The sequence below is a fragment of the Haliotis rufescens genome, unplaced genomic scaffold (genome assembly GCF_023055435.1).
Source record: "Haliotis rufescens isolate VD_foot unplaced genomic scaffold, xgHalRufe1.0.p SCAF_9, whole genome shotgun sequence".
NCBI lineage: Eukaryota > Metazoa > Mollusca > Gastropoda > Lepetellida > Haliotidae > Haliotis > Haliotis rufescens.
In genome coordinates, this window is record NW_025964383.1 from 25,932,321 (window position 1) to 25,958,100 (window position 25,780).

Consider the following 25,780-nt stretch of genomic DNA (forward strand, 5'->3'; position numbering starts at 1 on the left):
CATGGTATCTCAGTGTGCTAGCACTATAAATCGGCATCAGTCCGGACTGACACATTTTGTGTCGGATCAGATGTATTTCGAATGAACACTCCTGTAAATTCTTTGTTTAGAAGAAACTTATCACTACTTCGTAGAATTGTAAAAGTCATTGCTTCCACCGAATGTCAACTCAATTGTCTTCCCTTTAGGTGTGAAGTTTGCCCAGTCTCGTCGCGGAGGTAGAATCTTGTGTGTTCAAGGCTACTCGTATAAATGTAACGAGAAGAAGCTTGCCTGGCAGTCTTGGGAGTGCCTTGTGAAGACTTGTCGTGCCAGGCTGTCCACTGTCAATGACATTATCACCAAGATTGGCAAGCCACACAATCATTAGACACCTGGTGTCCCCCAGCTTATACATAGGTGGGTTGGCTAGTCCTGATGGAGGGCGGCAATGAGGCTGCATGGTTCTTACTAGTCTGTCATACAGACCCAAAACTAATATATCCAATACAGCCCATGCAAGACTATAATAGCTAGCAAGTCTAGATTATTGCAGTTTAAGGTCCTGAAAATGAAGAAATTTCCTTGGCTCCTATTTGCTATACTTTATTAAGATATAACAACCTTTCTTTCTGTAAAATATTTTCATTTCACAGACTAGATGTCAGTCAAAGTTCTTTCTCCATGGTTTCAATGTCTTAAAAATATTGGGTCCTATAAAAATTGATGCAAATAACAACCTGACAGTTAAAACTGAATCTTAGAGAAATATGTGAGTTGACTGGTTTGTATTAGAAATAATCCAACAAATGTTCAAGTATTAAAAAAGAAGTAATGAGCATTATAGATCATACACAGTATTCAACGTAAAGCTTTACATCAAGGGAATTTTCAGACGTCTGAGCAGACGTGTCCTGCTCCTGTAAGATTGTATTGATTTTATCCATCATTTGGCAACTGGGTGATCTGTGTGTAGTGAGTGCAAGTGACAATTCTATTTCTATCCAAGCGTGCAGATTGTAATCGAATATATTCACAAATGTTCATACCTGTGTTATCTGTATCTGTAAGTTGCCCAGAGGGACGTTCCTATTACTTCATACTAAGTAATAGCTTGGGGATGATTTTGTAGCCATGTTGTTCAGAGGCATACAAATTTCGAAAGCTTCATTTTTACACAAGTCCAAAATGTGCTTGTGCCACATGTCATATACTGCGAAACCTCTTGAAGTTGCTCACTCGAACACTTTATTGAAATCAATTGGGATAGAGTATGCCTTAAATGTATATATTGTGGATGTTCTTTTCTTCCCCAAATGTCATTGGAATAACTTTTGGACAGCTTTCATCAAACTTAATTCGACAGAAGGTAGGTTACTTACTCATTGTGAATTACTTGATCACGTCTCTGCAGAACTAATTATGGTCAGAACAAAGTCTAGACTGCATCTGGTAGGGCTGTGTATTGGCAAAATGTTTGTATTGCAGTTTATTGGGATACAGGTATCTGTATCATGATACGTATTGGGAGCCAAAGTGATTGACACTGATTGTACATGCAGGTTCCATTTTCTACATGCTGAACGTAAATATTACTCAGCATGGCCAGTCACTGCCATTTTGTGACATGGGTACAATGTGTGAAGCCCATTTCTGGTGTCCCCCCGCCATGTGATATTTGCTGGAATATTGGTAAAAGCGATATAAAACCATACTCACTCACTCACTCACTGCCATTTTGTTGTCATGAATACAGGGAAGACAATGACAAAATCACTTCCTTGTTTCCGCCATCTTGTCAGTAAATTTCAAAGGGAAATGAATAAATGAATTTCTATGAAGTTTAAGTTAAACGATAAAATAATAACAAAACTTACATTGTTTTTACCAAATATACCGACACACAGAAAAAATGTATCGTTTGAAAAGCATATTGCAGTATGCCGGGAATACTGTGCAGACCCATCATCTAGACAACTGCATAAGGGAGACAAGTCCATCTTGTTTAGTTAAATTGCAGAATATCAACTTGGTTTTCATTTCTACATGCAAGTTCCAATAGTATCATCAACTCGACCTATCACTCACTCTTGTTTTGGAAGAAAATCTACCCTAGATTTTTTGTTACTTTCAGGTAAAGACCATTTGATGAATATGGCCAGTCTTGGTTTGATAGAGAGCGCACAGCCGATTTGGTCCATGACTGACAGTAGTGTACATTGTGTAAAGAATTGTACTCCCCTGGCTCTGGCCCCCGACATGGAGGCACTTGTACAGAGACCGGTTCTGATGGGGACAGTAGAGAAGGGGAACTACTTCCCCTGTAGAGTTTGTGGGAAGGTTTTCACGCGATCGGCATCCAGGACAAACCATTACTCAGCATGTCACAGAAACAGGACTTACTCCTGTGATTGTGGGAAATCTTACAAATATAGAACGGGATTGCGAATACACAAGAAAATCTGTATCTTGAACCAAAGTCATCTTGCATAGTGGAGCCTTTTTACAATCATGAACACTTGAGGGTATGTAACTCCAGCGGTAGAAACTAACCTCTTTTGTCCACTATTCCTTATAATGATAACACATAGGGAAACACATAGCGAAACCCTTAAGGGATTGGGTGGTCAGGCTCGCTGACTTGGTTGATGCATGTCATCGATCCCAATTGCGTGGATCGATGCTCATGATATTAACCACTGGATTGTCTGGTCCAGGCTCAATTATTTACAGACCGCCGTCATATAGCTGGAATATTGCTGGGTGCGGCGTTAACCAACCAACCAACCAACCATTGGGCATTTTGGCAAGGACTACAGGACTAGTGCCGACTTCTAATCCTGAACACTATATCCACAAGTCACGAATTTGCACAACCTGTGTTGATTCCTACAGCATGTCATATTACACAGTTCACAAGATGAAGTGATGTTCGCATTGGCAATAAAATCTGTCATGAACGTAATTTCCAAAAGGAAAAAGAATAATTTCCCTATTAGCATGTCATCTTATTTTCTCACATGTGACAAGACCTCACCTTTCGCATGTGCATGGAAGACATTGTTACTACATCGGGGTGAGGTGGGATCTCAGTTCCCTTCATGTGTGACAATACCTCTCCTTTGATTTCGTTGATATGAAACATGAGTCATGTGCGTCAACGTAATGACACAAAACGTGTGTAGCATGTCACACCCATTGATCCATAACATCTGTGTTTTCTACACATGTGTGTTGCTGTGTGATCGTACCAACAAAGTTGTGCTTTCAAGCTGAGAACAAGTTGGGTTTGTGAAGCCCTTTCTTGGTGTCCTTTGCTTTGAAAGGGATGCACTGAGTGGCACTTATAGTAAAGTAGACGATCAGTCAGCGTCACGCAATATTGATCTTGTACAATGGGAACAAGAGACACTCAGTGCATATTGATATTTTCAAATTATCGCCAGTGATAAATTCTTGATTTGTTTTCCCACAGGGGTTGCATTGTGTCAAAGAGGGTTTCATGGGTTAGAAAATACGCCAGCCCACTAGCCCAGGGCTAGTACAAATTCCTGCAGGCTAGTACAAATTTCTCCTAATTTCCCCATTGTTTTGACATTACAAGGAGATTTTATCTTTACTTGATCTAGTAAAGTTTTTCGATTTAGTTCTAACCCTGGTTTATATATTTCATGTTTTTTTGTGTATTGATAAATGAAAGGAGATTAAGCAGGGTCATACAGCTTTATTATTGGAGTGGTCTGTGTGTCTCAGTTCACTGATGTATTGATGCATCATGGATTTACATTTGATTTGAATTGTTTGTTGTTTAACACCACACTCAGCAATATTCCAGCTATGTGACGGCGGTTTGTAAATAATCGAGTCTGGACCAGAAAATACGGTGATCGATATCATGAGCATCGATCCACGCAATTGGGATCGATGACTTGCATCAACCAAGTCAGCAAGCCTTACCACCCGATCCCGTAAGTCACCTCTTACGACAAGCATAGTCGCCTTTTACGGCAAGCATGGGTTGCTGAAGACCTATTCTACCCCGGATCTCATGGATTTACTTGTGATATGGTACACAATATGGCTACTCATGAATCAGTTGATTTTACATGTGATGATATGATACCCAATATGCCACTCATGAATCATTTCCTTTTAATTACGTGTCAAAAAGTTGTTCTGCAAACTATTCGGGCTAGTGTTAAATTTCTGCCTGTCACTAAAAAAGCAAACTCTGATTCCATGATAATATTAGAAAAAGCCTAAATAACCAGTGAGGAAAGTTGAACACTCACTGGTTGCTAGCAACAGTGTCTTGGTCACTGGGACATGTAGATTAGTGCAGATGCTCAAATTAGTTACAAGTATTGCTATAGTTTATGTGAGATACGAGCATTGTGACATTCCTACTTCTCTACCAGACTTGGGACCGCCTCCGTGGTCTAGTGGTAGAGCGTCCGCCCGGAGAGCGGAAGGTCCGGGGTATTGCTATAGTTTATGTGAGATACGAGCATTGTGACATCCCTACTTCTCTACCAGACTGGGGACCGCCTCCATGGTCTAGTGGTAGAGCGTCCGCCCGGAGAGGAAGGTCCGGGGTTCCATCCCTGGCCGCGTCATATCAAAAGACGTTAAAAGATGGTACTTGTTACCCTGTCTGGCGCTCGGCATTAAGGGGTTAAAACAAGGACTGGTCGGCTCGGAGTTAGTATACTGTGTCTGAGTGGGGTATTCATGTTAAACTGTGGCATGGTATCTCAGTGAGCTAGCACTATCAATCGGCATCAGTATGGACTAGTACACGCAGCCACACAAACACATACACACGTACATGCACGTCGCTATATAAGTGCAATAATCTTGGACGCGACGTTAAACCCCATTTCACCTCACCTCTACCAGACTGGAAGTGCGGCTGTAGATGGTTCAGACCACCTGTTTGCTGTATCAGAAGATAACCTGCATGATTAGAGCTAGCCATGGTCTGAGACTGAAACATGGCTACCTCTGCCTGATCGGATGCTATTTTGGCATTGCTGTACACCAATACACGGTCCTATTCCTTGAGTCTTCTCAAATAAAAAAAAGTCAACGAGAGAAAAAACATGATCTTCCCACGAAACAGATTCCAGTCAAAACAGCCGTGAAAATAAATATACAAATGGATTACTGACTATCAGTGATGACACCAGGTATTCACGAAAAGGGTAAGCATCATCTTCCCTACTGGTAATTACTGCCCACACATCGCAGTAACAAGTATCTTTCTGGCTGCATTCAAATCCTCTTATCTCATTCAGGTTCTTCACACACTTTCCATCTATTTCTTTATCTCGTCAGTTATCTCAAGTCCTGAGGTTGGTCCGTTTCTCCTCGAGATAATTTGGCCTGATGCTGTGCGGTGGTAATACCTCAAATCAAGTTATTCTCTGAGAAGGACTTCCTGTAATAATCAATAACTTCCTTCACATATAATTAGCGGAATGAGACTGATGGATAAAAAAAGGAATGAGGTTCACGGATGCCATTCTCATCCTTTCTTGCCACGAGGCAGCAGCATGCAAGAAGAATGATGATTTCTTAAAAACAATTTTGACATGGCATCGAAATATTTATGTGAAAACAGGGCTTAAGCTTTAGATGGTAGGTAGTAAGCATTTAAGAAATGATTTCTCATGAAATTGAAAAATAACAGATCAGTAATTCCCTCTTGCATGTTTCTGCTTTTTCAGGACATCTGCAATCTCCTGACCTTCTTGACCCCATGTCAGATGCCCTTCACCTTAGTGCTTTCTACAGACCAGGGGCAATCGGACCTCTTCCGGAACCAGTCAAACGAAAAAATAATGTCAGAACCATTGAGACCAAATATTTTGCTCTGTTAGAAGTAGACAAGGGAGAAAAATCGAAAAGCCAAATAGCTCGGGAGGTTGGAATCCCATCAAGTACTTTGTCGTCGTGGATAAAAGATTCTGACCGAGTCAAAACTGCATATTTGGATTCTGATTTTGTTCCCACTCGGAAGCGAATGCGTTCGGCCAAATATGAGGATGTAGATAGTGCTCTGTATCAGTGGTATCGGAACGCAGTGATGGTCGGTATTCCGCTGTCAGGACCAGTGTTGTTGGAGAAGGCTCGGGAGATTGCTTCACATAGGGGCTATACTGACTTCTTGGGATCATTCGGGTGGCTGGAAAGGTTCAAAGGGCGCCATGGCATTTCCTTGAGCAGGAAACTGAAGGCGAAGGACACAAGCATATATAAAAACCAAACCTTCCCCTCTTGATGAATTATTGAATCCATGAAGTATCGGTGTTATTTATTCGTTTTATGAGAAAACTAAGATTCATGTCACACAAGGATGCAACTTGGTCCTCACCTGCGAAACCCAATAAGTTTGTCCAATGTTGAAGGTTTTCTGAGGGCTAGTAGAATTTCTTTTTAATGGAGTAGTTATGTGTTGTCCCTATTCAGGCTAGTTGATGATTCAGGTCATTTTGTATCCCTGATGTGTAAATTCTCCAGAGCACCTCATTAATTAGAACTGGAGATGTTGGAAGCATCATGCTGTTCCACTTTGCTTCTACGTCTGTCATTGATGGTATTGAACTGTGTTCCTAAAGTTGGAAACGTTTGAATGAGCTGGAATTGATGCTTTCCAGAAATAGAACTGGCAGCAGAAATTTGGATCGTCTTCTCAATAGTTTTGATGTGAAAAACAATTGTTATCCTGTTGATGTTTTAGAAGGTTGTGTTCTTGTCAAATAATAACCAGTTCACTGTTTCATGTCAAGTTTATGTGGATCAGAATTTTGAACATAGCGAAAACATGCAAGAGTTTTGTTATGTTGATCAGTGTTTGAAGTCGAGGCCTGAATAAATTTTTTTTGACTTCTACTCATTGAATAAGCCTGACATTTTTGTTCAAAAGTCTTCAGTATTATATATTTTATTGCTGATGTAAAATCATCTAGATGAATACATAAGTAAAATTAACACTGACCATATCTTGCATATTTCTGCTTTTCAGGAAGTCAACCTCCCTATAACCTTGGCATTATGACAAGTGACCTCCAATTCAGCCAATCAGACAGCTCGTTACAATGGGCCATGAGCACTGTACCAAAGAAACGGAAATTAGAATTTAAATCTCTTGAGACCAAATATTTTGCCATCATGATGGTAGAAAGGGGTGAGAAATCCAAAGCTCAAATAGCAAGGGAAGTGGGGATACCACACAATACCCTGTCAACCTGGATGAAAAACTCACAAAGGATCAAATTGGGTTATTTGGAGTCTGATTTTGATCATTCAAGAAAGCGGCTGCGCGCAGCAAGCTTTGAGGACGTTGACCATGCTCTTCTGCAATGGTACCAAGAGGCTGTATCTTGTGATAGGTTGTTGCCGTGGTCAGAGGTTCTTGCCAAGGCTGAAGACATTGCTGTTGAAATGGGGCACACTCAGTTTACAGGATCCTATGGGTGGGTGAGTCGCTGGATCAGGAGACATGGAATTTTACTGGAGAATGAACCGAATGACTTTTCTTAATCAAAGTAAAATACAGACTTGGAGCAAAGAGGGAAATATGGGAATCCTGTTTTGTTGATGTTTTGAACATGCTTCAGAATGACGAAATGATAAGTTGTGGTAGTGATGTCTTCACAAGTATGTCAGGAAGTTAAACTTACCTCTAGTCTCTGAAATGAACATATCGTACAGAAAAAAACAGTTGTTCAGTTATCTTAATAAACATATAATAAAAAGGAGCTCAGTGACTCTCTTCATTTTCAGATACTGCAGTGATCTAGACTTGCCAAACATTATAGACTAGCATCGGCTGTATTTGATATATATTTGTATCAGGGTCTGTAAGACAGACTAGTCAGGAAGTGAACAAGATCAAAATACTAAATATTTGATATTTTACATGACAATGAAATCTGAAGGGTGTAAAGACACTCTTTATTTACAATACCTGTCTCTCACCTAGAACAGTACTTATCAGTGTTTGTGCCAACAAATTTGTCTGTCCTTTGGGGTCTCACCACACCAGACTGCATGTTTATCAGAGGACGAATTTAAAATTCAATCTACAAGTCCTCAAACTGTTTTTTAAGAAGTGTCATCTTGTGGTCATGTTTTTAGTTTGTCTCAGAATTGAGATTTCTCTGTCTCTCTTATTTTACCAGAGGGTCGATGACTCGTAAGTTTCTTCATCGATCATTGTTTTGATGCGTTTTGTTTATTCTTTCATAGCCTGTTTGTGTAATAAACTGTGTAAGCATATTTGGTTTTCCTCTTTAATTAAAGAAGGGACAAGATGGAAGTTCTTTCTCAAGATAATTAGCTGGTGCAGTCGGACATTGATGTGAATTGTAGTTTCTTACCACTGCTGTGTGATCAACATCTCGATCTGTGGCTGGCATGTACACACTGGTTGTCATGTACTATATAATTGATGTGTTGGTTGGTTGGTTTATTTTTTGTTTAACGCTGCACTCAGCAATGTTGCAGCTATATCAAGGCGGTCTGTAAATAATCAAGTCTGGACCAGACAATCCAGTGATTCATATCATGAGCATCGATCCACACAATTGGGATCGATGACATGCATCAACCAAGTCAGCGAGCCTGACCACCCGATCCAGTTAGTCGCCTCTTACGACAAGCATAGTCGCCTTTTAGGGCAAGCATATACTACCCCAGATCTTCACGGGTCTAACTGATGTATACTCTTATGGAGATATACGTCTGGTGTATACCCACATTTTCAAGCAGTATTGATCAGATTTTTGTGATTCTGATCTGTCATCCACAAGTCCATCAGTGTCAAGAATGTGGAATGCTGTCATTTGGTTTGAATACTAACTACTTGGGTGATGCTTTTTCAATCACAAAAAAAACAAACAAACTGGCAAACCAAGCATGGTTGTTTTATGCCGCTATACCAACTATATGACGTCAGTAAATCAAGTCTGGACCAGACAATCCAGTGATTGACATCATGACCATCGATCTACGCAATTGGGATACCACAACATGCATCAACTAAGTCAGCGAGCATGCTGAAGACCTATTCTTACCCAGATCTTCATGTGTAGTCAAACCATGTACTGTGTCAGAAACAAGAGACTTCCATGTCAACCACGCTGAAGGTTATTTTGTATTTCAAATTATGACTCCCGATAATAAATCCTGATAACAAGTAGGGATTCATCTAGACCTGCCTAGAGGCCGATATTCAACCAAATGGCTGCAGCAATTGTCAGTAAAATTATCAAACGAGGATTAAAAAAACCTCACTTAATGTAAATGTAGTTATCAACTAATGTGGGCGGTCGGGTAGCCTTGTGGTTAAAGCGTTCGCTTGTCACGCCGAGGGACCCAGGTTCAATTCCCAACATGGGTACAATGTGGGAAGCCCATTTCTGGTGTCCCCCCGCCGTGATATTGCCGTGATATTGATTTTCATTATTGTATTGAATGCAATTTTAAAATACTTCTGAAAATAAGAACTTGAAAGAAATCCTAACTGAATAAGATAACAATTTTTCCCAACTTGCCTGCCAAGAGTACTTAGTTTAGATTCCCAAATGACTCCCTGCCATTCACTTTCTCAACCCTACAAGTTACTTACATAGACAGCTTGATCATACATTCACATGAAATTGTTGGGGGAAACTTCTATAAACGATCCAACTCACTGATTGCAAGTAATCAGTTCATCAACCCCACACATTTGACACTGCTTGCAAGTTGCTGTTATATATTTTTTCAGCAATAAATAGTTGATCTTGTTAACTGAATTGTGTAATCATTCAGAATATATCCATCTGATGTGTGTTTCACATCTTGGCTGTGTATCTATGGGATCATAATCTTATGTTGGGATTAATAAATTTGATTCATCCAAGTTGGATATGTAATTCAAGTAGACGCATTTCCTGTCAGCCCCTGGAGTACAATTGACGAGTGTTGACTGTATCCTACATGAGATTATTTAGTATCTCTTGAGATATAGGGTAGAGGTTTGGTTGTCTGTAGGTTGGAGATAAGGGAAGCTCTATTCCTTTAGCCTACATTGAGATAACCGTATTTCACACTGCTGTCATACATCCAATGTAACAAGAAAAATAGATGTTAAATAAATTTGTTAAAATTGTTCTGACAAAATATTAGAGGCTCATGAGCCCCATGTGCAGCTGAGCATTGCAATGTCAGGCCATAGCCTCGCCCTTCTCTCACACTGTTGAACGAGCTGTACTGTAGACTACAGCTGTGCCTCTGAAAAATATTATTTTGACAAAAACAGGCAACTACATTTAAATTGAAATGGAGCCTCAACAAGATGGCTGATTCAGAACCTGTGGAAAATCCCGACTTTCTTCATTTAGGGCTACAGTAAGGGCTGGCGAAAGGGATATAATGTGGTTCAGGGACTGGAGACAGACTAGCTCTCCTGGTGCACATTTGAAATTGTCAGTGACCCAGTTTTTCTCCACAGCAAGTCTGCCTGATAAAGCTGAACATTCTGGGTCCCAGCTCAGCCTGGTTATTGATAAAGCCTGGCTGCTGGGAGCTGCGAGCTGCAGGCTGGCTAGCTAGCTAGATAAAGCTCAGCCCAGTGGGAATAGGTTGCCATGACAACTCATTTTATCTCCAACACATGCAGTGGGTTTCCATTGAGCATATGGACAGAATGCTAACTCTTGATTTATCAACAAGCTTTATCACAGACTGGCTCCTATCATTCGGGACATGAATATGATATATTCTTCTGTGCATGAAGTACTGGGAATATGACAGTATTGTGACGTATTCGATATCATGAATGTTTATGATTAGGAGTATTGCCTTGAGTATGGTCAGGTTTTTTGACTTGGTTCATTTTGTCTTCGAACCCTGAAGGCATGGGTTATTGCTAACAATATCAATTGCTGGGATATTGTTGAGTGCAGCTTCAAACACGCACACACAATCAACAATTAGGACGTGACTTTCCAATCTGTTTGATAGTGCAGTTTCTTTGTAAGAAGCTGTCCTACTCTGTTTCATTGTCTGTTCCGACTTTTCTCTTGTTATGCAGTGCAACTCTTAAATACACACAAACATGATTAGACATCTTTTAAAAACTCAAAATTAGTCATTAGATTTTCATAAACATTTTTCAGAACTGGGAGACTAGATGCATTGTATTGTTTATTAACCAAACTGTTGTTTTCAAGTTTGTTCAGAAGAACTGATTTGATACACATCTTGACAAGCGTGTTCCCCACACATGCATGTTTTTCAGGTGCAGAATGGTTGCAAATTTGTTGTGGCCACCTGGAATACTCATCCATACCGGCCCATGATTGACAGTATTTTAATAATGTCACCATGGAAAGAAACATTAGGCAAACAAAGAAGGCATGTTTGTTGTCTCTGGGTACTTGGGAACAAGAATTATGTGAGGCGGGGTGGAAGTGTGACGGGGATGGATGAAATCTTGTAAGGCGGAATCTGATTAACTAGAGAAAACAAAATGACGATCTAGTTTTTGGTTGTTTGACGGCTTGGTCTTTTTATTTGGAAGTTTGGAGATTGGCTTTTCAAAATTACCATTGCTGGAGGTTTATAAGCTGATTGTAAGACTTCCAAAATATTCACTGCTGTTGGTAGTATTGTAGTATTTACTTTTGGTCACGGATGATTTGTAAGTTCAGTTTTGCCAGTATTGGTTATCCACTTGTGTATCATGGCACAAGTGATTCACATGTAGCGTATTTAGAGCCAGCAAAAATAGACTGAGTTGATGCATAGCATTGTATCCCAATGTAGATTGATGCTCATGATGTCAACCACTGGATTGTCTGGTCCCGGCTCGATTATCTACAGGATGCCGTCATAGCTGGAATGTTGCCGAGTGTGACATTAAACAACAAAGAAACTGTCAACTCTAGGAAATGTTTGTGGATGACCAGCAGTGTAATTGTGCTAGAACTTCAAAGAAATAGCTTCTCTTTTTGTTATTTTCAGGTGGTGTGAATATTCAGAACACTTTATTGGCAAACAGGTCAAGTGATATCAGTGCCCTCTGCATCGACACCAGTTTATTCAGTCCTGTTCAACCACAAAATGAAAATCGAAGCTTTGATTGTGAGCAGTGTGGCAAGACATTCACCCGACTTGATGGTCTTAAGACACATCAAGAGGCAGTGCATGATAAAACAGTGTATTCGTGTATCTGTGGCAAGGTGTACAAGTACAGGCGAGGCTTCCGAAGGCACAAGGAAGTCTGCACCCTGGGCTATGACACTGATCCTATTAAACTGATTCAAAATAAAGACTTCTAAGTGTGCTGATGCTGATGCTGATGCATTGATGATCGGTGCAGTAGCCAAGTGGTTAAGGTGTTGGCTTGTCATGTTGAAGGCCTGGGTTCTATTCCCCACTTGGGTACAATGTGTGAAGCTCATTTCTGGTGATATTGCTAGAATGTCCGCCATGATACTACAGCAACAGGAGCAGAATGGTTGCAAATTTGTTCTAGCTTCCGGGATTGCATACCCATGCCAGTCCTTGATTGACGTCTATTTTAATTATTTCATCATGGAAAGAAAACATCAGGCAACACATAAAGACATTCTTTGTCTCTGGGTATTTGGGAATGAGAATTAATGATATGTGCCGGTAGTGTGAAGTGCACAGTTACAAATCTTGTAAGGCAGAATCGGAATAACCTAAAAAAACAAATGAGTAAATCCTATAGTGGTTACCCATTTCACCTGTATTTTTAATAATAAGATTTATCCCCTCTGATTGAAATAAAATTTTATGGTTTAAAAGTCACACATGGAGTCATGTTACATAGAGGAATAGAGAGTGGAATAAAGAGTTTACAATTCACAGCATACTTTCCACCTGACATACCCACTTCCTGTTTACAATTCACAGCAATACTTTCCACCTGACATACCCACTTCCTGTTTACAATTCACAGCAATACTTTCCACCTGACATACCCACTTCCTGTTTACAATTCACAGCAATACTTTCCACCTGACATACCCACTTCCTGTACACTGATTGATGTGGCGCTCAGTGCAAGGAGCATGATTAGTGTTTCCATCAAGTCCCAAATGGGGACATAACAACATTGGCCTTGGCAACATCCAGAGTTCCCTGAAGGGAACTACTATCCCTTGTTCCAACTACCGATAGAACAGTTCACCTGTAAACACATAGACACCAGTCCTTGTCTTTGGTTCACAATATTCAAACTCGTGCAGAATCATTAAAAGAGAAAGTTACAGTGTGGTAATTATATTACATAATTGACAAGCTGATTTTTAGTGGTTTGACATCTTGGTCTTTTTGTTTTGGGAAGTTAGGAGATCGGCTTTTCAAAATTACCATAGCTGAAGGTTTATAAGCTGATTGTACTATTTGCCAATGTCATATCCCAATGGTGTAGATTGATGCCTGGGCTTGATTATTTATGGACCAGCGTCTTATAGTTGGAATGTTGCTGATTGTGGCCTTACACAACAAAGAAAGTGTCAGCTCTACGAAATGTTTGCCATGTACATAATCCTGGTTTTGCCATGTACATAATCCTGGTTTTGCCATGTACAGAATCTCGTTTTTGCCATGTACAGAATCCCAGTTTTGCCATGTACAGAATCCCGGTTTTGCCATGTACAGAATCCCGGTTTTGCCATGTACAGAATCCCGGTTTTGCCATGTACAGAATCCTGTGTCAGGAAACCTGCTTCTGGATGACCAGCATCTTCAAAGAAATAGCTTCTCTTTTTGTTATTTTCAGGTGGTGTGAATATTCAGAACACTTTATTGGCAAACAGGTCAAGTGATATCAGTGCCCTCTGCATCGACTCCAGTTTATTCAGTCCTGTTCAACCACAAAATGGAAGTCGAAGCTTTGATTGTGAGCAGTGTGGCAAGACTTTCACCCGACTTGATGGTCTTAAGAATCACCAAGAGGCAGTGCATGATAAAACAGTGTATTCGTGTATCTGTGGCAAGGTGTACAAGTACAGGCGAAGCATTCGAAGGCACAGAGAAATCTGCACTGTGGGCTTTGACACTGATCCCATCAAGCTTAAGCGTTGAAGGGTGGTGCAGTAGCCAAGTGGTTACGGCTTTGTCTTACCACATCGAAGGCCCTGGGTTTGATTCCCACTTGGGTACTAAGTGTGAAGATCATTCCTGGGTATATTGAAAACTTTGCAACATGAGAGTGCCGTCTAACCTGGATATTTCTACCCTACAACATCCCATATTTGATCTCGAAAGTACCGTATTGGGATACGAATCATATCGCAGCCATAGTATCGGGATATCACATCATGACCCCACCATATCGTTACACGTCCACAGAATGTCTGTTGTGGTTGCATAAGATCAGATTAAGTAATTGTGTCATGCTACTCCTGTCCAAGATTGATTACATGTGTGCTGCCATGCAACACCGGCAACATTGCTGAGTAGAAAGCAAACAGCCATTATCCTACTGAATATGTGTTTGGAAATGCAGTAAACTACGGTTGTAATGAACTCAAAGAGACCACTAATTTTAGTTCGTGATAACCATAGTTCGTTATAAGCATAGGCAACAAATGGCCTGGAAAAAAAAGTTTTTTATGTCAGTCAGTTCGTTATAAGCGTGATCGTTATAAACATAGTTTTTATTGAGTCATTAATTTGAAGCAAATGCTAGTTTAAATCATTAGACATTTGATGGGATACACTCTGCAAAGCATTGATTGAGATAAATTTTCAAGGAATCCAATTCTTGTTACTTTCAGATCAAGGCTTTTCTGGGCTGGGTCAAAATTGGGAGGACATAACAGCAACATATTCTAAGGGACACCGAGACAGTTCAGTCTTGACATCAGAGGGGCGGTACTCGTTCCCTTGTGGTCAGTGTGGGAAACTTTTCACCCAGTCGGGGCATAGGAGCGATCACATGGAAGCTGTTCATCAAAAGACAGTCTACTCGTGTGTTTGTGGCAAGGTTTACAAATACCGCAGTGGCTTTAGGAGGCACAGGCGGACATGTTCAGTTGGATTCAGCACTGAACCCATTAAAGGGAAATATGACTAAAGGGACAAGTTGTTAGATGTCAATTGTAAAGACGTCATGTGAACTTCAGAAAGTAATGTTGAAACAACCATTTACAAGGATTTACATGTTTTGTCGCAATACAGTAACATTGATGCACAATATGGAACATTGATCCACAATCAGTAACATTGATCCGCAATACAGTAACATTGACCCACAATACGTAACATTGATCCACAATCAGTAACATTGATCCACAATACAGTAACATTGATCAGCAATACAGTAACATTGATCCACAATCAGTAACATTGATCGGCAATATAGTAACATTGATCCACAATAAAGTAACATTGATCCACAATACAGTAACATTGATCCGCAATACAGTAACATTGATCCACAATCAGTAACATTGATCGGCAATATAGTAACATTGATCCACAATAAAGTAACATTGATCCACAATACAGTAACATTGATCAGCAATACAGTAACATTGATCCACAATCAGTAACATTGATCCACAATACAGTAACATTGATCAGCAATACAGTAACATTGATCCATAATCAGTAACATTGATCTGCAATACAGTAACATTGATCCACAATACAGTAACATTGATCCACAATCAGTAACATTGATCATCAGATGTTTGCCTGATTGATTGATCATGATTGATGAAGATGCTGAGATTTGCTGCACAAGTTAATTTCCAAGCCAACACAAACAGGCAAGGGCTGCAATGGTCACACCTTCATAACATTAGCAGATCCAGTACTTCAGACACTATGTATTATATAAGCACATTTAACAATAGGGAAGTTAAAAGCATCATTTTGATTTCCTGTGTATAGGTTAACACTATAGCTGGATATGGTGAAGAATGCTTTCTGATAAGATATTTTTTGTGTTGGCAAGATACAACTTTGACAGTTAGGCATCAGATCTCTGAATGGGCTTATGATGGTGTTCGAATTCATGGTGCTTGTTCATATTGATAACATTCTGGAAGAAGATTGTTGAGTCAAAAATTAACCAGATGTCAGTGGTTAATGGATGTTCTCTAGAAGATCAACAAGCACTGAGTGTTGTCCATGTTACATGTGATAGTCAAGCATGTCTGGATGTTTTCATTTGCAGAATTGTTACCCCCGAAGACATGATCACCCCTCTGTTAAATCTGACTGGACATTGCGTTCAAGGAAGTGAAGGCACATTTCATTGAAGATATAGCTCTGTTCTTTGTTACTTTCAGATCAGAACTATTCATTAAACGTGGATGACTTTGGTGGGTTTTATGCCGAACAATCGCCTGGAGCGCCTGCTTTGTACGTGGGACAAATGGCCCGATCCCGTGGCGAGTACCTGTGTTTCCACTGTGATAAGACATTCAGTCGATCCGACCACAGGAAAGTTCACATGGATTCGGTTCATTGCAACACCACCTATGCATGTGTTTGTGGGAAGGTATACAAGTACCGTAGTGGGTTTCGCTGGCATCGAAGGACATGTGAGAAAGCTGTTCGGACTCAGCCCATTGTAGGGAAGCAGACGGACTATTGATTTCATCTTATACTCCGATTTCATGATTTGTATGGGGCACAGGTGGCCCCAGTCATCTAAGGTGGCACAGTTCGCTGTGCAGAGTTGTATCCGTTAGGCGTACCAGAATCCTATCATCTTGGTAAGAATCTGTAGATTCCCCCGAAAAGTATTCTGCTTGCGCTTGTGGGTTTTCACCAAAGTGTACTATTGTCGTAAGAGGGACTAACAGGATCAGGTGGTCAGGCTCGCTGACATGGCTTCGTATCCCAATTGCGTGGAACGATGCTCATGATGTCAATCACTGGATTTTCTTGACCAGATTTGCTTATTTACAGGCCGCCGTCATATAGCTGTAATATTGCTAAGTGTGTCGTTAAACAACAAACAAAACAAATCAAAGCATTTCACCAGTGTCAGCATATATGACCTGCATCACTTGCTTTATAACATTAAGATGCCATGCCGTGATGCGATTGAAATACTGTTCAAAGAGGTATTAAAAACAAACACACTCACTCAATATTTGTTGGGGGCGGTCAGGTAGCCTATTGGTTTAAGCATTCGCTCGTCGCGCCGAAGACCTGAGTTCGATTCTCAACATGGGCACAATGTGTGAAGCCCATTTCTGGTATCCCCGCCGTGGTATTGCTGGAATATTGCTAAAAGCGGCTTTAAACCGTACTCACTCACTCACTCACTCACTCACTATTTGTTGTTACCATGTTGTTATGTCCTTGGTTTGGCCTGCGTAAGAATGTCCCAATTCATTCTCTATTAGATCTGTTTATAGTGGTTCATGCCTATTTCAGTATTTATATTTATATGAAATCTCACTGACCACGTTCTTGTGATGACTCCAGCTACTGCTGGGAATATTTATTCTGCATATGTTACCATAGCAGAGCCCTTATTGTAGATACCGCTTTGTTTTGGGGAATAATTTCTGCCAAGATGTTTGTGGGTCAGGCACCACTGTTGGCATAGAAACTAGAATATAAATGTGACAAGATTGACTGAAACAAAATCCATTACCCAAATCTGTGAAAATCATGGAAGATCACCTAAATAACATGGCTGAGTTTGTGGGGGAGTCAAGATAACAAAATACTGATGATGATAAAAAAAAATAATGGCTGTTTCACTGTGAATTGTTCAGTCACATGGATCTTGTCTTTGTGATTTTAATAACAGTCGGTCAAAGTCATCAAAATGGACGGGGGCAGTTGGGTAGCCTGGTGGTTAAAGCGTTCGCTCGTCATGCCGAAGACCCGGGTTCGATTCCCGACATGGGTACATTGTGTGAAGCCCATTTCTGGTGTCCCCCGCCGTGATATTGCTGGAATATTGCTAAAAGCGGCGTAAAACCATACTCACTCACTCACTCACTCATCAAAATGGACAGACATATTTGGGGTGGGTTGTAGATAAATGAATTATTTGGGGAGGATAGTCTATAGGTTTTTGTACATACTGCATAATGAAAACTTGATCAAATTTACTGTTGAAAATTTGATCAACTATGTTTTGCTTAAAAAATCTCAATTGTGGTAGTTGTGTGCTTCATGTGTTTATTTTCATGTTTGTAATGTGAAGAAGATCTCCATCCATGTAAACTATACCACTCAACATTTGAGGAGGAGCACGATAGTCGTCTTTTGTAAAGGTGTGGTCCTTAGCAAACGCTGAGTAGTATACTGGTGGATGATCGCAGTGAGGCCTACAGGGGGTGGCTATTGTTCATCACTTTGCTCACCAAGCTGTTCAAAGGCTCCACGTTTTGTTGTTCTGTGCATAATGTACAGTACAGAGCTTATCTGTTCACTGGTTATGAATAAATAGATATGAATGATCTCATTATTGTTGTGATATTTTTTAGGCATCTACTGTGGTTCTCACATAGATCAGTGATGTGAATGTGATTCAGGCAACTGGATGAGTTTACTCGGTTATTTAGGGGCACGGGGGGCGCTGCAATTCCCTGTGCAGAGTTGCGTCCCTTGGGCACGCCAGAAACCTATGATTGTGGGTTCGAATCCCGGTTCGCCTCAATTATGTTTATAGGTTTGTCAGCACCATACCCGTGCTCGTGGGTTTCACCGAAGTGAACACTTTAAATTTCATTAATCATACAATAAAACATTTGACTCTCAAAAAATATTTTTGACTCCCAAAAATTCATAGGCTGAGTCAAGGTTACTCTCAGATATTGGAGTCTAGGGGGAACCCTGCCTAACTCTATCCTAGCTATTTAATTTGTAACTACTGACACACTTGCCGGGTCGAGGGTATTTAGTGAGCCACGCTCACTTTTGCACTTGTTTGTCTTTGCAGTTTGTCTCTTTGAAGATTGTAGTCTGGATAACTCACTGAATACGCCACAAATCACAGCTTGCTTGTATTGATTACATAATGCAACATGTGCTGCGGTAATAATACCATATTCACACAAAACATTGGACGTTTCATATTTTCATCCTGTGCCAACATTTTTTCTGATGACTGCAAGCCATGATCTGCTTTGTGAAGACAGCACACATCTGTCAGTATTGAAATAGTTACTCAGATAGTGTTTGCACTGTATTGTTGTTCGAATGAATCATTATTCCACTGTTTCCTTGTTTGGATTCCTAGGTAGAACTGGCAGATACTTCACAGATGGAGTTAACATTGGGCGTGGCGACTGGGTTCAATAGCTGTTTCAATATGGATGAGGGGCGGTCGGGTAGCCTAGTGGTTAAAGCGTTCGCTCGTCACGCCGAAGACCCGTGTTCAATTCCCGACATGGGTACAATGTGTGAAGCCCATTTCTGGTGTCCCCCGCTGTGATATTGCTGGAATATTGCTAAAAGCAGCGTAAAAGCATATTCACTCACTTCAGCGATACAACCTAATTTGCATAGTTGTGTCCCTTAGCCGTGTCAGGATCCGATGTCTTTCGATTCGAATCCTAATTTTGCCAAGATATTGCTGGAATATTGCTAAAAGCTGCGTAAAACCATACTCACTCACTCACTCAATATGGATGCATTGTACAGGCTAGACCACCCAATGGACAGCCAGATCAAACCCACAATAAAGCACTTCTTAGATCCACAGGGGCAGTTGGGTAGCCCAGAGGTTAAAGCGTTTGCTCAACACGCCGAAGACCCGTTTTCGATTCCCAACATGGGTACAATGTATGAAGCCCATTTAATATCGAATATTGCTAAAAGCAGCATAAAACCATACTCACTCACTACATCCACCCTCTACAGCACAAAACCGTTAAGTTCACCAATTTTGTAAGAGTGATAACTCCTCAAAGACCACAGATGAGGATTTAGCGAGTTGGTTTTGTTGCAAACTGTGGTGATAAGAAACCAGAGTGACATGAGTCTTGAGACATGACAAAGATCAAAACAAGGATAACAAAGTATCATGTTAATTGAATTCTTTTGAAGTTGGGGGCGGTCGGGTAGCCTTGTTGTTAAAACGTTCGCTCATTGCCCCGAAGACCCGGGTTTGATTCCCGACATGGGTGCAATGTGGTGTCCCCCACTGTGATATTGCTGGAATATTGCTAAAAGCGGTGTAAAACCATATTCAATCACTCTGTTAATCAAGATACAGTACAACATGGATGTAACTAACTACATTGGACCGGAGTAATCAGTTGTTTGGTACATACGTTCCTCTCGGAAACGGGGGTACGAGTGGCCCAGTCGTCTAGGGCGCCGCAATTCGCTGTGCAGAGTTGCGTCCCTCACACCTCAATTGATAATGGGTAGGTCCAAGCTCCATAATACTAGCGGGCAAGGATTGCCCATTCGTCTAAGGCTCCGCGATAAGACAGAAACAAATGATTGTGAGTTCGAATCCCGGTTCGCCCCGATTATGTTTCTAGGTTTGTCAGCACCATACCTGTGCTCGTTGGTTTCACCATCACGGTAAATGTCTAAGACCTTCATCACTTCGGGCTTTCCTCCCACATTAAGCTGACACGCCGCAGTATAACTGGAATACTGTTAAAAGCGGCGTTAAACCCAACTCACTCACTCACTGTGTATGAATCTTACATTGTGGTACAATACAGCCTTGAAATGGGTGACCGCCAGGAAAACTGCTTGGATATACTGCCCAGGGAGACAACCTCTGACTTGGACTTGCTGTAATGATATAAATGGGGTTCAACTTCACTCACACAAGCTCTAGATAATGCTTTCAGTGGGTAGTGCCAAGCTTTTACCATTAGACCTACTTTTTTCTTCTTCCTAAAAAGATGAAGAGAAAATATATCGGTGTCTTTGTTATTTTCAGGTTTTGGCGTGGGCCTGCATCCAGGTGCTCCTCATGCCCCCTGTCCCACTGGCTTGCCAGTAATGTTTAGTCCTCAGGGAGCGCGCAGTGCCTCCGAGGCCACTCACAGCCATCAATGTGAATATTGTAATAAGAGTTTTGCCAATGAGAGGAATAAGAGGATCCATGTTGAGGCTGTGCATGAACACTTGACATACAACTGTAGTTGTGGGCGAGTCTACAAGTCCCAGAGAGCTTTACGCAGACATAAGAAAGAATGTGTCCCTTTACAGAGTCCAAGGTTCTAATTGCCTTGTCTGTGTATTGGTAGGTTGAATTTGATAACTCTAAACTCCTTCTGGCTTCTATAACATTTAATCCACACCATTCAACATGACATTACACAGCCATGTGCGCTTGTCTCGTCAGCGAGAGGGACACATAGACAGACTCGCTACGTCACAACCAAAGTTACTTTCCACTACTAGTGATATCGGTAGTTGCGTATCTGAGTAATGTTGACAGAATTTACTTGACAGATTCGACAATATCATGTTAGAGGACACCGAGAAATTGTTCTGTCCATAGTATATGAATTTTGTTTAGAATATTATGCCCATTTTTAGATTTACCAGGCAGTTTTGGTGATGTTCACGTGGAGGACATTATGAAATTGTTTCAAATACTTGACGGACTAAACCTGTGTCTTCAGCATGGCAAATGAACACTTTCGCCACTCCACTGATCAAGCCCTCTTGGGGATTCAGGACATACAATTGATATTTGGCTGTAATGAATGACTGTATTACTGGTTCATAACTTAAAGAATTTAAAGAGAATTGTCAGTTTAGTCAACTCATGTTATCTCCTCTGTGTGATGTTCCCGACTCTGTGTGATGTTCCCGACTCTGCGTGACGTTCCCAACTCTGTGAGATGTTCCCGACTCTGCGTGATGTTCCTGACATCACAAGTCTCTTGCCATTTGGATTCCAGGTTAGAATAGGTCTCGAGCAAATTATTCTTGTCATGAGAGGTGCCTTAGTGGATCGGGTGGTCAACCATCTTGCCTTGGTTAGTTGTATGTTGTGCTAAGCTCAAGTCTTTTAAAGGCATTTAGAGGTGATGCGCATAAGGAAGAGAATTTATGGATGTCAACTTCTTTATTATGATGAACACAACGTTTCAGAGTATATGCTTACTCCTTCAGATGAATAAATGCCATGAGGCAGGGAACGTATATATGTACCTGTCAGCTCCTTCTCACACTGCCACCTCCTTCTCACACTGCCACCTTTATGGATGTCTTTTGAGGTCTTCTGAAATGTTTTTCCTCCCATAGTGCGTAATTCAATGCCAATATTGTGTAATATTGTCTGTGGTCAATCTTCAATGAGTCATTGTGGAAACTGTTCTGTTTGTTCAGTTTGGTGGAATCTGTTATTAGGTGCCTTTGTTTGAAATAATTAAAGGGGTAGTTTATGCTCATGGTGTAGTTGAATATCATACAATCAACTCATGTTTTAGCAAAGATTTCTTAGGAAAATGGAATTGCTTTTATTTTTATACATACAGGAATGTTCAGTTGTATCGACACTGCGTTCATGTAAGTTTATTCATATAGAGCCAACTTACTTTTCTTGTGGCCATAGTCAAATTATCAGTTGTGCAAATAATCATGTTTTTGTAAATCAGGCCAGTTTTCCAAAACAATTTTCATTTTTGGTTTCAGATATCGGAAAAGGTTTGGGTCAGCATTTAGTGGAACAGTCAAATTCTGATGTTATAGACCATGCCCTACTGTTCCATATTGCAGCAGAAGCTCATAGAGGGAGCTATGGCAAAAAAGTGTGGCAGTGTGAATATTGTGGCAAGACTTTTACAAATCCACGGAATAAGCGAATGCATGTAGAGGCTGTGCATGGTCCTGGGGATGCTTCTTATACCTGTGTCTGTGGCAAGGCTTACAAGTACACACACAACCTTTACAGGCATCGGAAACATTGCACAGTGTATCAGCTGGCTCAGCAGCCAAGTTCGGTGCAGTTCTGTTGATTTTGTGTAAGTGTAATGTTAAGTGATTATGTCCAAATGTGCCGGATCCCTTCCCATTAGGAGTATAATCAAGGATTCTTTCATATTCATGTTCTTTTGGGATAATTGTGATGGAGACTGGCATATGTTGGTTTTGGAATGGTTCTTTTTAGAAGCTGAACATTCTTCAGAAAATGGGTAAATTAGCTTGCTGATGGAAGCTTCAGGATCATGAACACATTTCATTTATAGTGGTTGTGCTTAAGTTGAGGGGGCTATACTACAAAGTTTGCAATAAACCTGAATGGCATGCTCATAACACACAGTGCCTTAAATCAGCCTTTCGGTACAAGGTCTCTGGAACAAATGCCTTCTCTTTCGTTGTTGTACATCGGTTCAGAAAGTCGGGTGTGACTTTTGAATGGTAGTTTGATATGGCTTGATTTGCCATCACAGGTGCAGAGGGGATGCACTTTGTTTCTTCCAGTTTGTGAATATTTGGGGATAGTAGGATATATGCTTATTGAATAATGCATTCAGGAGGTGGTGAATGCTGAGCAACAGACATGTCTATAAAAAGATTGTTTTTGAGATGATCAGGTGGGACAACTCGGTCTTGATTTGGTCTGCTGGTGGAATCTCAAGTCAGCTTGTGTGGCACTGACAAAATGTTGTTGAACAATTTCAGAATCTGACCCAGAACTTGTACAAACATGACCGAGGACACCTTTCTTGTGGTATGATGTTGTGGATCCAGTGCTTTAGTGCTAAAACATTATGGAACGATATAAACACTGAGAAGGAGGGGTACTGGTAGGCTGATTACTGAGGGTAAATTCCAATGGCATTTTACAGCAGTGTCACTATACAGCTATGTATGAATTCATTTTGGTTTCTCTCCTCTCAAAACAAGTTCCATTTTGTTGTTTGCAGGTATGTCAATGGATACAAAGGATGTTTCTGGCTATGCTCAAGCTCCACTGCAGGGTGTTACAGTAACAAGGGGTTATGCAGTCAATATGCATCATGCCCAATCAGTGTCTGGAGCTGTGTTTGCCCCAATGGTTGTTCCCTATCCCTTGTCGACATTGCTAAGCCCAGAGACTGTTAGGAAAACTACATGGGAGTGTGAACAGTGTGGCAAGACCTTCACCAACCCTCGCAACAAAAAGTACCACATGGAAGGTGTCCATGGAGATGCTTCCTACACCTGTGTCTGTGGGAAGGAGTACCGATATGTCCGAGCTCTCTACCGCCACCAGAAAACATGTAGGCTTGTCAATCTGAATTTAGATGCTAATCCCCCTGCAATGTAGACTGATCAATACATCACTGAGGACACCTTTCTTGTGGTGTGATGTCACACATTTTCATCTGCTGACTCATCTTCTTTTTCATCTACCGACTCAAGACATTTGGACAAAAGCGACAAGCGGCAGTGCCTTGTTGCTGACTTGTGGTGTGTAGGCAGTTTGTCAGAAAAGAACAAGGTCGTGGACATTTGATGTGTTGCCTTGTATTGTACTCGTTATGCATCTACATGTATACTTCTCTGTGGCAAAGGGGGGCACTGGTGGCCCAGTCGGCGTAAATCCCACTCTCTGTGGCCAGTTGAAGAAGGAAGACAGAAACATCTGGGGGAGACATTAGTTGAGTCCTTTGGCTGTTGTGCATTGATGGCTTGATGTATGAAAATTCCGTGACAGATTGATCTGTGATGTTGATGTTCCTTGAAGGGACTCTCCATGCGCTAGTGTCAGAACATATCTATCTTGCTCACTGTAGTGTGGGGGGCATGGATGGCCCAGGTGTCGAAGGCGCCAAAATTAGCTGTGTTACAAAAGATCGCGGGTTCGAAACCCGATTTGCCCCAATGATGTTTCTAGTTTGTCAACACCATGCCCATGCTCATGGGTTTTTGTCCAAAGTGGTAAACATCTGAATCTGAGACTTCGGGCTTTCCTCCCACATTAAGCTGAAATGTCTTGATATAACTGGAATACTGCAAAAGCGGCCTTTAACGGAACTCACTCCTTGATGGAACTTTCCTTGTACTGGTGCCAGACCACATCTCTCTTGTACAATACAGTGTTGTGAAAATATGACCCACCACGACTTCACTAGACCACAACTCTCTTGTACACTGCAGTGTGGTGAAAATATGACCAACCACGACTTCACTAGACCACAACTCTCTTGTACACTGCAGTGTGGTGAAAATATGACCAACCACGACTTCACCAGACCACAGTTCACGATAACTGTGTTTATTTGACAGTTTGAAACAAGAAACAGCACGAAGTAACGATAAGGTTTTTGGATGAACAACACCCTTTTTACAATCAGGAGCAACATTTCAATGTGGGTTCTAACACAGTTATCAAGCAAGTGTTAGAACCTACACCGAAATGTCGCTCCTAGTTGGTCATCCTTATACCTTATCTCTACTCAGAACTCAACTTCTAAATGCCTCTCAAAGAAGAAACAGTATTGACATAATTGGTGCCTCACTGTTGCTCTGTTCACACTTTTCATGTCCTGTGTCAGGTTTGACATTCAATTGATAATCAAGACGACAACTTGACCTTTGCAGCAGCGCGATTTACATACATGTATGTTGCTTTTTAAACAGATTTTTGGAAACGACTGCATGTGTTACAGAGATCATAGAACTTATTGTTCTGTCTGGTCAAATCATAACTGTTGAAAAGAAGGAAAGTCAATGATATTAGGGAAGCAGTTTTTACATGATATTTCCTGAATGCTCCAAAGATTGTAGAATTTGAGGCAAAGTCACTCACTCACTCTGTTTGGTCAGAGAAAACATGAACCTTTACCTCAACAAGAAACTACTTTGTGGTGTATTGCAAAGTGTTCAA

General features: G+C 40.9%; 1 protein-coding gene across 21 annotated transcripts in view; it reads left to right on the plus strand.

Annotated features, from left to right (window-relative positions):
- LOC124129002 (C2H2 finger domain transcription factor mtfA-like) overlaps nt 1-25,780 on the plus strand; it is a 108,067-nt gene that overhangs the window by 25,917 nt on the left and 56,370 nt on the right. The window contains exon 2 of one of the 21 annotated variants that reach the window (XM_046492481.2): nt 7,007-8,262. The exons of 15 other annotated variants lie outside the window; for them this stretch is intronic. In XM_046492481.2, coding sequence (XP_046348437.1) covers nt 7,007-7,524 — 518 coding nt within the window. In that variant the 3' untranslated portion in view covers nt 7,525-8,262. 5 more of the 21 variants (XM_046492474.2, XM_046492555.2, XM_046492718.2 and 2 more) reach the window with 5 other exon arrangements.